At 36.2% G+C, this 15066-nt stretch overlaps 1 protein-coding gene across 2 annotated transcripts in view; it reads left to right on the top strand.

The window, feature by feature from the left end:
• Nucleotides 1–15066, top strand: part of NRG3 (neuregulin 3) — a 348675-nt gene that overhangs the window by 140446 nt on the left and 193163 nt on the right. For both annotated transcript variants that reach the window (XM_021537205.3, XM_021537204.4), the window contains exon 2: nt 2331–2460. In XM_021537205.3, the coding sequence (XP_021392880.1) occupies nt 2331–2460 (130 nt within the window). The remainder of the gene's footprint in view (nt 1–2330; nt 2461–15066) is intronic.

Below are 15066 nucleotides of genomic sequence, written 5' to 3'. Positions count from 1 at the left end.
TCAAAGTGGAGAAAATGAAGTATTGCAACTTATGCCCATTTATAAATAAAACACAAAGGTTGATTAATATAAAACAGAGGAATAATTAAAGCAGAACAAAACTTCTAAAGAATATATTTAATCTAAAACTTTAAAATGCTGACCTTGGCAAACTGTTCTTGATTTAATGATGCTAGAAGAGGAGTCTCCTGCACTTCAAAGGGTGTGCTCTGAGAATTCAGTGTCACTGCCTCAGCCACGCTGGATCTCCCTCCTTTTGCTGCTGTCCTGTGGGAGCACCTCTGATTCCTTTGGTCTGTGGATTGCAGCTGCCTTCACAGAGGTGTTTGCACAGATTACCTCTTCTTATTTGTGAGCAGGCTCACAAATACAAGTGTTCTCTTCCCTAAAGCTGGATCAAGCTGAGTTTCTGCTCATCAAACAGTTTTATTTACCTTTTGTAATTACCAGGAGTGCTTTCAATTAATGCTACCTTCAGTTTTCCATATCTAAAAAGGGTAGAAATATAACTGGTTACTGATGTTTATAGTTATTTTTTGCCTAATCAAGTTTTAAATGGTCATTTTAGTGCTCCTGGGTAAAACTGGCCTTAAAAAGTAACTGGGCTATCTCTTTTCTGTGCAAAGATTTTTTTCATTAAAGCTGATCATTCTTGAAATGCCAACAGTGAGATGCTAGTCACTGTTTGCATCTATAAACATCTTGTATTGTCTCCAAATTCAACTTGATACATTTCACTTCAGGGTTTGCTTTCAAACAGTAAAAACATAGTTTCTATTTAGCCTGTATCTTTTTTGTAAGTGCTGCTACTGGGGACAATGGCCCAGGTTTTTGTTCTGAACCTGTAGAAACATTTGAGGAAAGACTGTTAGAGTTGATTCCCAGGGTATTTTTTCTCTCCACTGAAAACACTAAACTACAACATTTTTTCTCTGGAGAGGAAAAACAAAGAAGTGTTGAAACCAAGGTATAGAGTGTGGATTTTCTTATATTTTAAAGTATGTTTTATTAATCTTCTGTCATTTAGTCTGCATATAAGGAAAACTTGTAGAGGTGTTTTATGAAAGATATACTAAGAACAAAGGGTTATTTTGACATTTTTTTGGGGTTATCTGCATTTTGTTGTGGAACTGTTGTTACAGGTGTCTTGTGGTTCAGTATTTTGGTTTTCAACTTTGATGTTAGTTTGGTGGATATTTAACTTGTATTCAGTTATGAGCAACACCAAGTTAAAGTGTTTGTATAACTTTGAGTTTGCAGGCTTCTGTGTCTGTTGAGCACTGCTTCATTTATTTGACAGCAGTCAAAGAGATGTTTTGTGATTAGGCTGTATGACATACAATGGAATGTTCTCTTATTATTTCGGTGTATATCAGGTCCTGCAAAGTGATTAGGAATTTAAACTTTTTGAATTAAGATTGAATATGAAGATTAAACCATGGCTCTGTGGAAATAATAATCTACTTTGAAAATCACACTTCGTTAGACAAAACCTTGTCATAGCGAAGAAAATTAAAATATATGTCAGTCAGGCATCTTCCTCTGAAAATTTCACTTTATTGTTGATTAATCCAACTGGATTGGAAAGGTGAAAGAGATTTATTAGAAGACAGGAATGATAGTTCACCCTGACGTACTGGCAGTCTATTCCAAATCTAATTATCTAACTAAGTATTCCAGCAGTGCAGCCAACAGTTCTACCTGTAACCAAGCCTTTTACTGTGATTTTGGAGTGGGCTCATATACACCTACAGATGATCTGTGTGAAATGACACAATCACTGGGACATTTCTTGTGTTTGAGTATTAGACTGTTTTTGTGACTGGTGAATCAAATTAGCATTGGCCTTGGGTATTTGGCTTTTTTTTATCTTTCACTGTAGTGGGATTTTGTTGGTTTTTTGTTGTTTGGTCTTTTAAAAATTTACATTGTATTAACTACTTTTGCTTGGCTTTTATGAAAAAAATTTGTACCTTATTTCAAACCATATTTAGGTGTAGTAATATGAAAATATTGGTCCAGTTAAAGGACACGAAGTTGGTGTCTTTACATTTTAGCAGGGAAACCATGGAAATTGATTGAGATTATAGTCCAACTTTGCTGCAGTCTGGTTTGTTTTTCTGCTGATATTTCTTGTGAATCTAATTTGAAACTAATTGCAAATAATGCTGCAGTCAGACAGAGGTTCACATGCCCCAGGCTTTCCATTTCTTTTAGTCTGTGTTTGATGTTACTGAGCCCATTATGATCAAATTTATTTCTCAGGTACTGTAGGAATACCCAGTATTTATCCTTACAGCTTTTCTTTCCTTTCCCTGTTTTCTCCCCAGACACTACAACGTATTCCACGGAGCGCTCGGAGCACTTTAAGCCATGCAAAGACAAGGACCTTGCATATTGTCTCAATGAAGGGGAATGCTTTGTGATCGAAACCCTAACGGGATCCCACAAACACTGCCGGTAAGTCCTCTGCCAAAAACTGCCAGAAAGGCCTTCTGTCTCATGGAGGAAGCATTAGGAAAAAAAAAATAAACATTTAGGTGTAGAATGTTGGAAAGCAGGGGAATTTTTTCCCTCCAATTTGATGGCATCCCTCGCAGCTGGTGGGTTTTTTACTAGTCTGTGATAATCATAAATAGAAATATGTAGATGCAAGAAGCAACATTTTGATCTTTCCATAGATAAGAAAAATCTTCAGTATTCTATTTTCTTAACATCTAATTATTGTTTCATTATTACCGTTTCATTTTGTTGGGTTTTTTACAAATGAGAGTCCTATATTCCCCTACATACCAGAAGCCTTCCTTTATTTTGGGTACTCCAGCTAGAGCATTTGACAATAGCTGTATGTACTGTTTATTGAGAGAGAGGAAGGGCTAGTAGTTTTAAGAATTAGGGTTTCTTAAGTTTAATTACTGAAAGATAACATGGACTATGATAGCCATCGGAACATGCTCTATAGCTGTTGTACACTTTTGTACCCCTGAACTTCTGCTATTGTGCAAGGCCATCTTGAATGTATTGAAAAGAATATCAGAAAAGAAAACCAGATCACTTATTATTTTTATTATTAGTAAGCCATAGAGACCAGTAAAAAGGAGTGATATGCAGAAGGAATACTGCAATATGTTCCTAAAGATGAGGATTTTAGCACACGTACCCACCAGACCCCCAATTATTTAAGCAATCTTTTAAACAGAAGACAACATTTTCATTTTGGACTGCTTGTGACCTAATTTACTGTGTATGGCAGACATAACAAAAGGTGTATCTGAGACACTCATATGCCCAAGTTCTAACCTGAACACCTAAATGTGTGGAGAACTCTAACATAGATAATAAAAAGTGTCAAGGACAGAAGATTTCCTGAAGGATTTGGGACTTCAGCTGCTAGGTCCCAATAAAAGCAGAAAAAAAGTTGCAAAATCTCATATGCCTGGATTGAAAATGGATAATTATGAATTTAAAGATTGATGAAATTCTGCTTATCATCAGAATAATATTTCCAAGATTTTCACTTTTTATGCAATACTGGTGATTTTTTTCCCATTCAGTTGTGCATGGTTTCGTGATCGTTCATTTCCCTTCTTTATGTTTTTGTATGGAACGCTTAAATTAAATATTATGATTCATTTGTTGTGGAAAATTGATGCCTTTTTCAACTTCCATCATAATACTACACAGATTTTTTTCTTTTCTTGAAGCAGATGAAGATCATTTTTTGGTCTTAGAAATGTCATGAGCTGTTAAGGGAATTATATCACTCAATTATTTGTTTCTCATAGAATATTCAAACTGAACAAAGATGCTATAAAATAGCAGAGAAAAATGGATGTATATGAGAATTTTTAAATTGGCTGATAATTTTAGTAGCTAACCTCTTTAAACAGACTGGTTTTGTAAACTGTGGATTACATTTTAAAAAACTGGCAGGAGATATATCTTGAGAGCTGAATTCTTTTTTTTTTGTTTGTTTTGTTTTGTTTTTGTTGGCTTGACTTTCAGGATCTTTCCTATATCTTTGCCAAATTCTCATTTATTTTATGTGATTCTGATAGTGCAGCCTGGCTAATGGTTAGAAGTTTTCTACCCAAGCTTTCCACTGTTAACTCAACATGCCAAAATGTTGACTTTTCATTCTTTCCAGCACAGTGAAATTTTTTCATCACCTTCCTTGTGTTATCCTTCCATAGGGAAGCAGCAGTATCTCTGGGGGTCCCCTGTGTTTGAGGCTTTTGTTGCCTGTGCAAGTTCCAGGCAGTGGCACATTCTCTTGGAAATAAACTTTTTTTTTTTTTTTTTTGGTGGGTACTTTGAAAGGTGCAACACCAAAAGACCCATATAAGGCAACAATTTTCATATAGCAAAAGAAGATACATTTTAAAATTTAAAGGGTGATTAGTTGTAGTACTTTTTTTAGTTTTATAAGGACCTTGAACACTACAAGTAACAACTTGTTCAGAATCACTTTCATACTGATAGGTTTGTCTTTAATGGAGGGAAACATTTAAATTTGACCCCTAAATGCTGTATCCCTAGCTGGGTAGACTGTGTCTTTGTTAGAGTCAGTGCTGTAATGAATGGGGTGCAGGTGTTTTTCTGTCTGTAGCCTATAATAGTGCTCAGAAATAACAGCCAGAATGTACCCATATAAAAAAATACAATACTAATACACTGTAATTGTCTTCTAACTAGTAAAAAATCAATTTTTTAATGGAATTCCCACTGCAATCAAAAATAATAATTTGAATACAGAATTATGAAGACTTAAAATGGTACTTTGTTCTTGGAATCAGGCTGCATTGTATATTCTCCCTGAGAGTGATTTTGCATCTGTTCTGGGAGCAGAGCACCAATTTACTGAAATGGGAATTTGCCATGTGGAACAGCTGCAGACAGAGGACCTTGGATGAGCAAAAAACTTTTGTCCCACTTGGTCAGGTTTGAAGGGTATTGGTAGATTATATTCTTAGAGAGTTGTGCAGTTCTTGCTGTGTGTGCATGTCTAAGGATAAATATGCTAAATATAAAGGTACAGAGAGAGAGATTTGGTAGCAATTAATAAATATTTGAGTTACACCTTGGGCCTCTTCTGTATCTTCCTGACCCATCCTGGCAGTGCCAGCAGCTCACCTGGCAGCCCAAGCACCTCTCAGAGCCCACAAACTCCGTGGTGCTGTTGTTGGAAGGGTGGCATGTGCTCCTTCTGTCTCCTGCTGCCACGTTGGCACTGGGATGTCATAGAGAGCTGGCTCTGGCTCCTTCCTGCTCTGGGGGATTCCTGCTTTGATCCCACAGCTGTGGGGACTGGCACCAAGGAGCACCCTTGGCCAAGGGCAGGGAGGAGGCTGTTACAGGAGCCACTGGGAGCACAGGAGATGAGATCAGAAGCAGCCCTGATCATGGACCTTCCATTCCTGTTCGCCTACAGATGAGTGTCCTGAAGACACAGGAATTTAATTTTTTTTTAGATTTAATTACTTTTATTCTAAATTTAATTCAAATTCTGTAATTTAATTTTTTAGTCAAACTTCTGCATTTTACTCTCTATCTCTTGGTGAAAAATTGCCGGGGATGTAAACTGGCAATAGTTCTCCTGCGTGGTTAGGTAACAAACAAGATCCACTGGATGTTTTGTGCTATTTTAAAGCTGTGACTTCAGGGTTTATTTTTGTGAATGGTTTAACATGAGCTAGTTTTAAGGATAGGCTAGGTCATCGGCAGGGAAACTTCATATTTAGCTTCTCCATATGCTTAAATTTTTTCAATGTTGCCACCCTGAGAATTTGAGCTGAATGGTGAGGGTGCCTTAATTTGTAATTTACACCAAAAAAATCAAGTACACAGTCAACTCTGACACATCAGTGTTTAATGGGGTATTACATAATCCAGGCTTTAAAAAGATCTGTTCAAGTTTTCTTTGTACAATTTTATTTTAAATACCTCATCTCAAGTCATTCTGGGTTTTTTTTTTTTTCTTAGTTTGGCAGGTAGGGTTGTAGTTTTTGGGCTATTTTTATGACTCTTCCTACATTATTTTTTTCCTTTTTAATCCCTGCATTCTCCTTAGATAACCCATTTAGGACTGGAAAACACTGGTTGAGCAAGAGGCTAAAACTTTTGAGGGGAGAAGAGGATTGTACTTTTAAATTTCTCCTCTGGAAGAACCCATTAGGACTGTTGTGTGTGCACAGGAAGTCTCAGCACTGCTGATGAACTCTGGTGCACTCATTGTAGGTTTGACTATGTTGGATGAGATCCACCTTTCATCCTGTCTTCCTGTCCTCCAGCTCTCCTTCAAGCAATAGAAAGCCTAAGTTTTCTGACAATGGAGAATGAAATAATAGACTCACAAGTGTACAGTAAACAAAACATCATTTCCAGTTGACCAAATTACAGCAGGTTGTACATCAGCATCTGAAGTGTGCTACTGTGGTTACAGTCCCAGAGTTTTCACATTTCATTGGACAGTCTGGTTTTGATGCATGAATGCTCTGGTGAATTCTGAGTTTGGTGGTCTTGCTCATATTTATGCATGAATTTTCCATTTTTACGTTTAGCTGATTAAAAAATTATACCAGCATTTCTCAGCTTTGTTTAAAATCTGTCACGAGAGGAGAAGGATTGAATCCCTATTTAATGAAAATCCAGTTTGGATAAATGTTTATATACTGTCAGGTTTTATTGTGAGCTTTCTGCATAATAGTGACTGTAATCCAGGCATAGCCCTTGCTGTCAGTAAAAGCAGGAGAAAGGGATCAAACAGATGGGACTTTAGAACAGTTCTGAGCTTGGCATATGATATGTGCACTTAACCATAAGTTAAAAATCTAAAAAACTAAGAATATAATTTCCCTGATTTAGTTACATGGCTTGTTTTCTAGGCTTTGGCAGTCTGACCTAGGTGTTTTAAAATATCAGCTACTCCATTTTGTGCATTCCCCCATCTTGTGTTACACTGACACTTTTTAAGAATGCTAGTCCAGGAAATAATTTGCTATTGAATATCATCAAATACATTAAAAAAATCTCACTCATGTCATTATATTCCAAGCATACTTTCATCAAAAGTATCCACTGTATTAAGATGACACTGTAACATACAGCTACAAGCTTTTAAAGGAGGAAGAAGGCTGTGCTTGGAATTTAGGATATTTTCCATGTCAAGGGCAATCAACAGAGCTCCTGTTATGAAAATGATTGTCTCATGAGCATTGCTGTAGCACATATCTAGATTGTATTTGTGTGGTTATATCCCATTTTCTGGGATGTCTCTGCCTTTACGTTCATGTTTACTTTGGAAAGCCTGAAGCAAAATTAAAATACAAAGTTAAGTACCTATAAGGTGTTGTTAAGCAGCTCCTTAGTAACTTTTAATATAGATACCCCATTGTGTTATTACTCCATCACCTGTTTATTCAGCAGTGCTCTCACAGGCTGTGGTTGCTTTCAGCACTGTGATTGCTTCTTTAGCTGAAATGGAATGGCCAGTGTGCCTGAAGTGTTGTGCCTGGTTCATCCTTTTCCAAGCTCAGCCTGTAAGAGCTCAGGAAGCTGGAATTCCTGGAGTAGTCTGTTACAGGGAGTGCACTTTCCCAGGGTAGCATCAGCTTGCCCATGTTCATTTACTCCAGGTAGTGCTCATAATACATTAAAACCTTTACTGCCTTAAGTAATACTAATATAATCTACAATGTGACTACTTCTGTCTTTTTTTACTGGAAACCATCATGCTTTCCTTGTATAATTTTAGATATTTTTCCTCCTTCACAAAACAAGCAAATAAAAATCCCCAAAGACTGAACCAGAAAACAGTCCCCAAACCCAAAGCATTTCTGTGCCTTCTCTTCAAGCTCCTGCCCCCTGAAATAACAGGAAGTGATTGCATGGCTTTGTTGTCACATACCTGGTTTCCTGGTTTAAACCTTTTTAGATATGAACTGGGAAGGAAAATGGTTCATAAACTTCAAGGTGAAATGGTCCAAGATATCTGTAGGACTCTTACTTGTTACCTAGGTACCCTAACTCTTTTCATGTTATCCAGTCTTATATAATTTTTATAATTTGGTCTGATTTTTTTTGCAATCAACATATAAGCCTTGAGTTTTTTTAATTGGATGCAGTTATTTAGAATAAAAACTAAATTAACTGGTCCAAATACCAAATTTCACCTATACAAAATCAGTACTTTTTCAGTTATCCCTATTCTTTTTCTAACAGTCCTCTGAAATCAAGCCCCTTCAAGTCTGATATTATGGTATAAGAACTCAGTAAATAACAAACAAGTTTTTAAATGTAAATTGAGTCTTTTAAAACCTCCCCAGATGCAATAGTGCAGGAACACATTATATGATATTCACATGAAACACAAGAACTTCTGATTCATGCTTTCATAATTTAACATTCAGAAGATGGATGCTCTTGAGAAATCTTCTTGTCAAAATACTTTAATTATTGATTAATTTTGACAGTATCAACACTCCATTTTACAGTGCTTTTTATTTACAGACTATGACATGCAGCTTCTGCTGTAACTTCTATGGTAGAAAATACTTTCAGCTTGCAGAATACATATGCCAATTTAAAAGTCTTATGAAAGCCAATTACTTTCAAATATCTGCAAAACTAAGGGTTTTAATGCAGCAGTGTAATAGCTTTCATATCAAATGTCCTGGCAGATATTTTCCTTGATGTGTTTGCAGAAGTTCCCCCTTGACACAATAAAGGTTTTGGGTACTATAATACAAGCCAGTGTTTATTACAGTTCTTGCTGCTGTATCATTCCTTCAAGCAGCTCTGCACACAGAGGTCACTGACAAAACATCTGTTATCCATTTATCCCTCTAAAACATCTTCTGAAATAGTTCTGTGGTAGTTTTATTGTTTGGGGAAGGATAAATTAATTTAACAGAAAAATGAAATATAGAATGAGAGAAAGCTTTGCACTTAATGATAGTTTTAAGTTTCTGTAGCCTGTGTTCATAGTATTTCAGGTTTTATTTGCTTTCTGCTGAGCACCTTAGGCTATATACTCTAATGCTTTCCCTTTGGAAAAAGAAATTGATTACTAACCAGTGGGCTTTTCTGTCTCCATTTCCATCTTTTGAAGTCATGAAATTTATGCACCTGTTTAAGGTTATGGTGAAGATGTGTTTTTCTAGTTGGAAAAATAAGGTAAAAGTCATAATACTGTATAGGTAAAATGCATGCCCAGATAATTAAATTACACTCCAATTTAACAATTCACCTGATTCATTCAATTTAAGCAAATATCTATGAAAGCAACATAAAAATCTTAGTTCTGTTTTGTCTTGTTTGAAATGCTTATTCAAATTAATATTTGAGAAAGAGTTTGAGGAAATAAAGGAGAAATCGTTTAGATGTGCATCCAAAGTTAATGTTAGCACTTAAGAAAATGAGTGTATTTTAAACCTGTCAGCATGCAGTACTGAAAAGACATGGGATTAATTTTTTCTTTCTCAGAATCCTAAAGACTAATGTAAATTCATGTTCAGTATGGGAAAATGTAGTTACAGGCTTAGCACATCCCCTTGCTTACGTTTTGTTTTTTTAAAGCCACACATCTGCAGTTCAGAGATAGCAGTGTGAAATTCAACAGTTAATGCTTTCATTTATGTATGTACAGTTACTTACCAGACATAAGAGATATGCATCCTTTTTTAGAACAACCAGTAATGTGAGTGAAACAAAAATATTTCTGGAAGCTTTAAGTAAACTGTCATCTCTTCCTGAGTTCTGGAAGAGAAAGAGGCCAAATTCAGCTCCCTTGGGATTTGGCAAGATCCCTTCAGCTGGTTGAATCAAGAGTTGGGCTGTAACCTGGAATTCCAGTAGGAGAAGTGAGAAATGTAGTTTCCAGCTCAGCAGCTGAGGTGGCTTTTTCTTGATGCTGCTAATAATGCTTGGCTTTCTTCATTTGGCACTTAAGTGGGAGATCAGGAACCAGTGCTATGCTAACATTTATTTCCATGTCTCAATATCAAGAATACTTAAATCTGGTGGAACTTTTCAGTTTTATCACCACTGTTTCTTGTGCCTACATGTGTTTCTGAAGCTGTATCTTGCCATCATAATCTAGCAAGGCATCCTGGTTGTGTAGCACATCTCTGCTTGTAGAGAAGAGTAAAATCCACTCTATACAAAATACAAACTTCTAGTAAGAACATTGATCTGTTAATAGGATAAATTGCCTCAAAACTGCCTTCTGTTTCCTAATTCTAAAGCAAAATAAAGCCACGACACATACAGAAAGCTCAGTGGGTGCTATCTGAAACTGAATACAAGATTAAGAGGTATATCCTGAAAATTGGAAAACCACAAATTGGTTAAGTCCTTCCACTGCAAAGGAATGCTCTGTCAAATTATAAGAATTGGGTTTTTCCCCCCCACTTATTTTCCAAGACCCTAGTGGAAGGTTTGTGTAGCTTTTATAGTACACACAAAGAATTTGTAGAAAAAGAAACCATACCTTAAAATGTATGGGTGCAAATATTGATGGCATATATTGCATCTGTCTTGAAGCTAACATATGCAAATATTCTGCATCAAAATCTGCTTTTAAATTAACTTGGAAATGAGTTAGGTTTGTTGTTGTTCTTACCTCCCTTAGGCAAGAAGGAATTTGTGAAGTGCATAAATGCAGACATCTGAAATCTCTCATTTAAATTCTCATCTCTGCCAGTGTCTTAAGTACACTGAAAGCAATAACATTTCCAATCTAATCCTATCTGCAGACATTCTCCCAGAAGATCTGGGAAAAAATCTCACTAGAAGAAGAAATAAGCTCTGGACAATTGAGTCCTTTAAATAGAAATATATGCCAACTATATCAAAATGCTAAATACCAGAACTTTAATCTACCAGCACTCTAGATCCATCTAAATAAGAAGAAACAAAACCAACCACCTGTTTTCTCTATCCTTTACTGCTAGGAAAGTCCTTCCTGCTCTCTCGAATAGGAAGAGGGGAAGCAAGGCAAAAAATATGTGGATCCTGTAATGTTGTGTAAAGTGGGGCATCTGAGATTAGTCAGGTAAACTGTTTTCTGTGAGTTGTATTGAATAGATAAATATTCTGGTCCTTATCCTATACCCATAAACGTGATGTTTGAATTTTAAATGTACTCCTTGAAGTTATTCCAGTGCAGAGGGGTGAACTCTTTAGGCAACCTGCCAACAGTATATGATAAGCAGCAGATTTAGATAAAGTCTCTTCAGACACAGTGCCAGGAGCATATAATGAAACACTTTTTGGGCTGTGTTTGTGCCTCATCAGCTGCTTTGTTGGGTAGAAAACTGCAGTTTTCACAAGAATTGTCCTGTTGAAAAGCCACTGTGAGAAGCTTAGGGTAATATTTGCACTCTCACTTGCATCAGCACACAGATCTGAGGTCCAACTCCAGGCACTTAAGATAGTTATAATAACCCAGTGATGCTTGGTTAATTAATTAAATGCAAAGGATATATGACAGGGGAATGCAAAATCAGATTATCTGTGGAACTGTTTCTGAAAGGGAAGCATTTGCTATAAAGCTATATAAGTTTATAAACTTTGCATCAGGTGCTGAATATTTTTTAGAAAACAGTTTTTCCCTTTAAGCACTATCAAAGTCTTTATGAACTGAGGAAAATCATGTGGAAGGGAATGCTGTTCATACATCTGTGGTGCTGCTTCCATGTAAATTACTAACTCAAAACCAGTGCAGAAATCATTGTAACTTCATGTCATTGCATTGTCCAAGGTCTACGTCATTTTTTGGTCTTATTTAGAACTATGGTCCTTTTGTTTTGTAAAGCATCCAGTGTGCTACCAGAGCTACCAGCTGTATGCACAAATCAGCTGCTGTGAGGGAGCAGCAGCAGAACTTGATGTAGCTGCCCTGGCAGTGCTGATGGGAGATGCTCATCATGTGTGATACAGGCAGGCTTTGCCAAAACGGACTCAAAAATTGACTTATGGATTTCCATGTTGCAGTGTTGGTTCCAACCGTGCAAGTTGTTGTCAAAAAGGACTGTAGTAGCTTTGTTTTCTCTGTTATTTTGACCATTTTGATCATTCCATTTGGGAAAGAGAGATTTTTCTCATGGTTATCTATAGAACTGGCCAAGTTTATTTGCTTTATTGTTTGTTTTTAAGAATGGGGCTGAGGGTTTACCTCTTTACATTGGAACCTTAAAATTCTCTTGGAACCAGGAGTTTCTAACATAGCAGAACAAATTTCTGTCAAAAACACATGATTTTCCTGAAATTCAGGAGGGAAATGGCAGCAACAACTAAAATTTAATGTGGGTTTTTTGCTCTTTTTTGGAAAGAACTAGCAAGTTCTCATAGCATTACTTTTAAAATGCTCACTCTTGTAAAATCTTGAGCACTCTGTGTTTGAATAATAATGATTTTCAGCAGTGGAAATGTTTGGTGCACTGCACTAAAGATTTTTATATCTATCTCATTTTTGCAAGTAGTGCACAGTAGAAAATTTCCTAATAGTAGAAAATGGCCAAGATAGTGCCAATATATGCAACATGTTAGCAAAAAATAGACTGTATGAATTTTAAATAAAGCACAAAGTTAATTCATTATGCCTGATGGATAACTATATTTGCCAGGATGAAATTTCTGGTAAATCTTATTATTTGCTAAATCAAGATGATTTTGCTCTTGTCCAGAGTGACTGGTTCTCTTTGTGTAGTTTGATCTGCTCATGATGTAAACATAAATCAGAAAACAAGATGTGGCATATTGACAGAATTGAAATTAATTTTTTATTTTTTAAAAAATACTGTTACAGAATTATCCCAAGTGTTGTGTTTTTGTTGGGTTAGAAGGAAGACACTGCTGTGTCTGTAGCTGCATCTGGTAGTTTTTTCATGGTTTGCAAAGATAAGTTTCTCTGTTCTGGATTTTGTCTTCTCACAGTTGTTTTCAATAATCCGTGATCACACCACACGTTTTATGAAACCATTGAGATCACAGGTCTGTCTCAGTCATCCCAAGCACATTCATTCTGGTTAAATGTTCATTTTGGCTTGCTTGTCTGGCATTTTGGTATAGATGTCTAGCAGTAATCTGAGGCTCACCACAGCATAAACAGAGTTGCTCTTAATCTTTTAATTATTCGTTCAGTGAAATCCCTTTCTGAACTAGATCCTGGCAGTGTCCTGAGAGCCATAGTGTCCCCAGGGTCTTACTGAGCAAATGGTCACTGTAACCCAGTTTCACCCCAGCTATTCTCATCCTGAGCTCATGCTGCATAGAAGGGACCAGTGATCTGTTCCTCTCTTGGTGGAAGTCCTTGTGGGGCAAACGTATTTCCTCGAGCAGAGGAAATTAATCAAGATTAATTTTGCTTAGGGATTAGGTGGTGTAACCCTTGAAAAGAATTATCATGGTAATTCTGGGACACAGTTTTTAGGTGTAGAGAGAACTGCAGCAGTACAGAATGAGCTTAGATCATTTGGAAGAAAACATGGATTCATGCCTAATGAATCATTATTCACCAAAGGATCAGAGTTCCATAATTATGTAGTAGAAAAGAAAAACTACAATCTCAGCTTTTCACTGCTTGAAAATGTTTGCAGAGTATCCAGGAAGAAGGCTTAGTGTCTGTAAGTAGGCAAAATTCCAGATAAGCTTTTCCAATATTGCTTGCCTTGAAATTCAGCTATTCTCTATAGTAAAAACCAGCAAGATGGAGTACCAGTCAGTTTTTTTCACCAACTTAATCTGTTGACATTTCTGAAAACAGGCAAGTAATAGATGAAAAAGAAATGTAAACATATAAACTTTTCCCCTTTGTAAATAAAATGTTTGTAAATAAAAGGCCTTTGTAGGCTGTGTTGTACAAGCTAGAGCTGTTAAAAAAACTGACTTGAGTGGGTTCTGAGTCAGTTAGAAGCTTGCATTATAATTTAACATTGTAGTTTTCATGTTAATTACTGACACATATAAGCTTTTGCAAGTCACTTTAATGCTTTATTAGTGTTTTGTGGGGAATAAGGAGATTGACACATTTTTCTTTAGTATCATCCTTAGAGCATAGATGTTAGTTTTCATTATATTTCTATTACACAAAAGCGTCAATAAATATCTTTATTATCATCCAAAAAGCCTGGATATACAAGTGCCATTCTCCTTTCAATTTATGCTCAGCTGGAATAACAGGGAGGTCTAATAGTCATATAAAAAATTTACAATTATGAGTCCTAAAATCATTAGGTAGTTTGTATGTAGCTAATAGGAACTGTGTTATGCTTTATAATAATTAGGTACTTGATTGCTATTTCTTTTAAAAAGGTGTGCAAGTGTAAAAATGCAAGTATATCCATTTTCTTAGGAGGAGTTTCTGGAGTTGACACTGCAGTTAACTAAAACACACTGTTTCATTGTGCTGGAGAATTCTTGATCTTTTGTCAAAATCCAGATATACATTCCTGGGATATCTGTTGGAAGAATCTGTGATATGTAGTAGATCTCACTGGTTTGCTTCCTTCTTTTTAGCAGTGACTTAATCCTGAACTTTTCAGGAATAGTCATCTGCTCCTAAAATAGGCAACAGCTTTTAACCCCTAATGATTATTGACCAGCTGACATTTATACTTTCTGTCTGTCCTCTTTGAATGCAGAGTCAGAGTTCATTTGAAGCAGTTGTTTTGCCTTTTTGCCTGTCTTGGCATTTAGACTGCAGTAAATCTGAGACTTTGAACCCCTTCTGGTAGAAATTTGCATTTGCCATGGGGACATCTTGATCTCTGGGAATTTGTAGATCAAAAAAAACACTGTCACAGTCAGAGATTTCCATACATTTCAACCTGTCTTTGACTTCTCTGTGTGCTTAGAATATCTTTATGCCATAACAACTTATAGAATAGAATATTTTTGTATTATTGCCTCTATAACACACAACTCGAGTGACTTTGTAAAGTGGGATTATTAACACAATAGTGTTGAAAATTAATGATTGAAACATATTTCAGTTGTGTCTGATGGACAAAATTAGGAGGAGCCACCCAATATATTTTTTGACAGCTAAACTTATCTGCAGTTTGA

Source organism: Lonchura striata, chromosome 6, assembly GCF_050655825.1.
Source record: "Lonchura striata isolate lonStrDom1 chromosome 6, ASM5065582v1, whole genome shotgun sequence".
Classification (NCBI taxonomy): Eukaryota; Metazoa; Chordata; class Aves; order Passeriformes; family Estrildidae; genus Lonchura; species Lonchura striata.
This window is presented reverse-complemented; position numbering and strand designations above follow the sequence as displayed.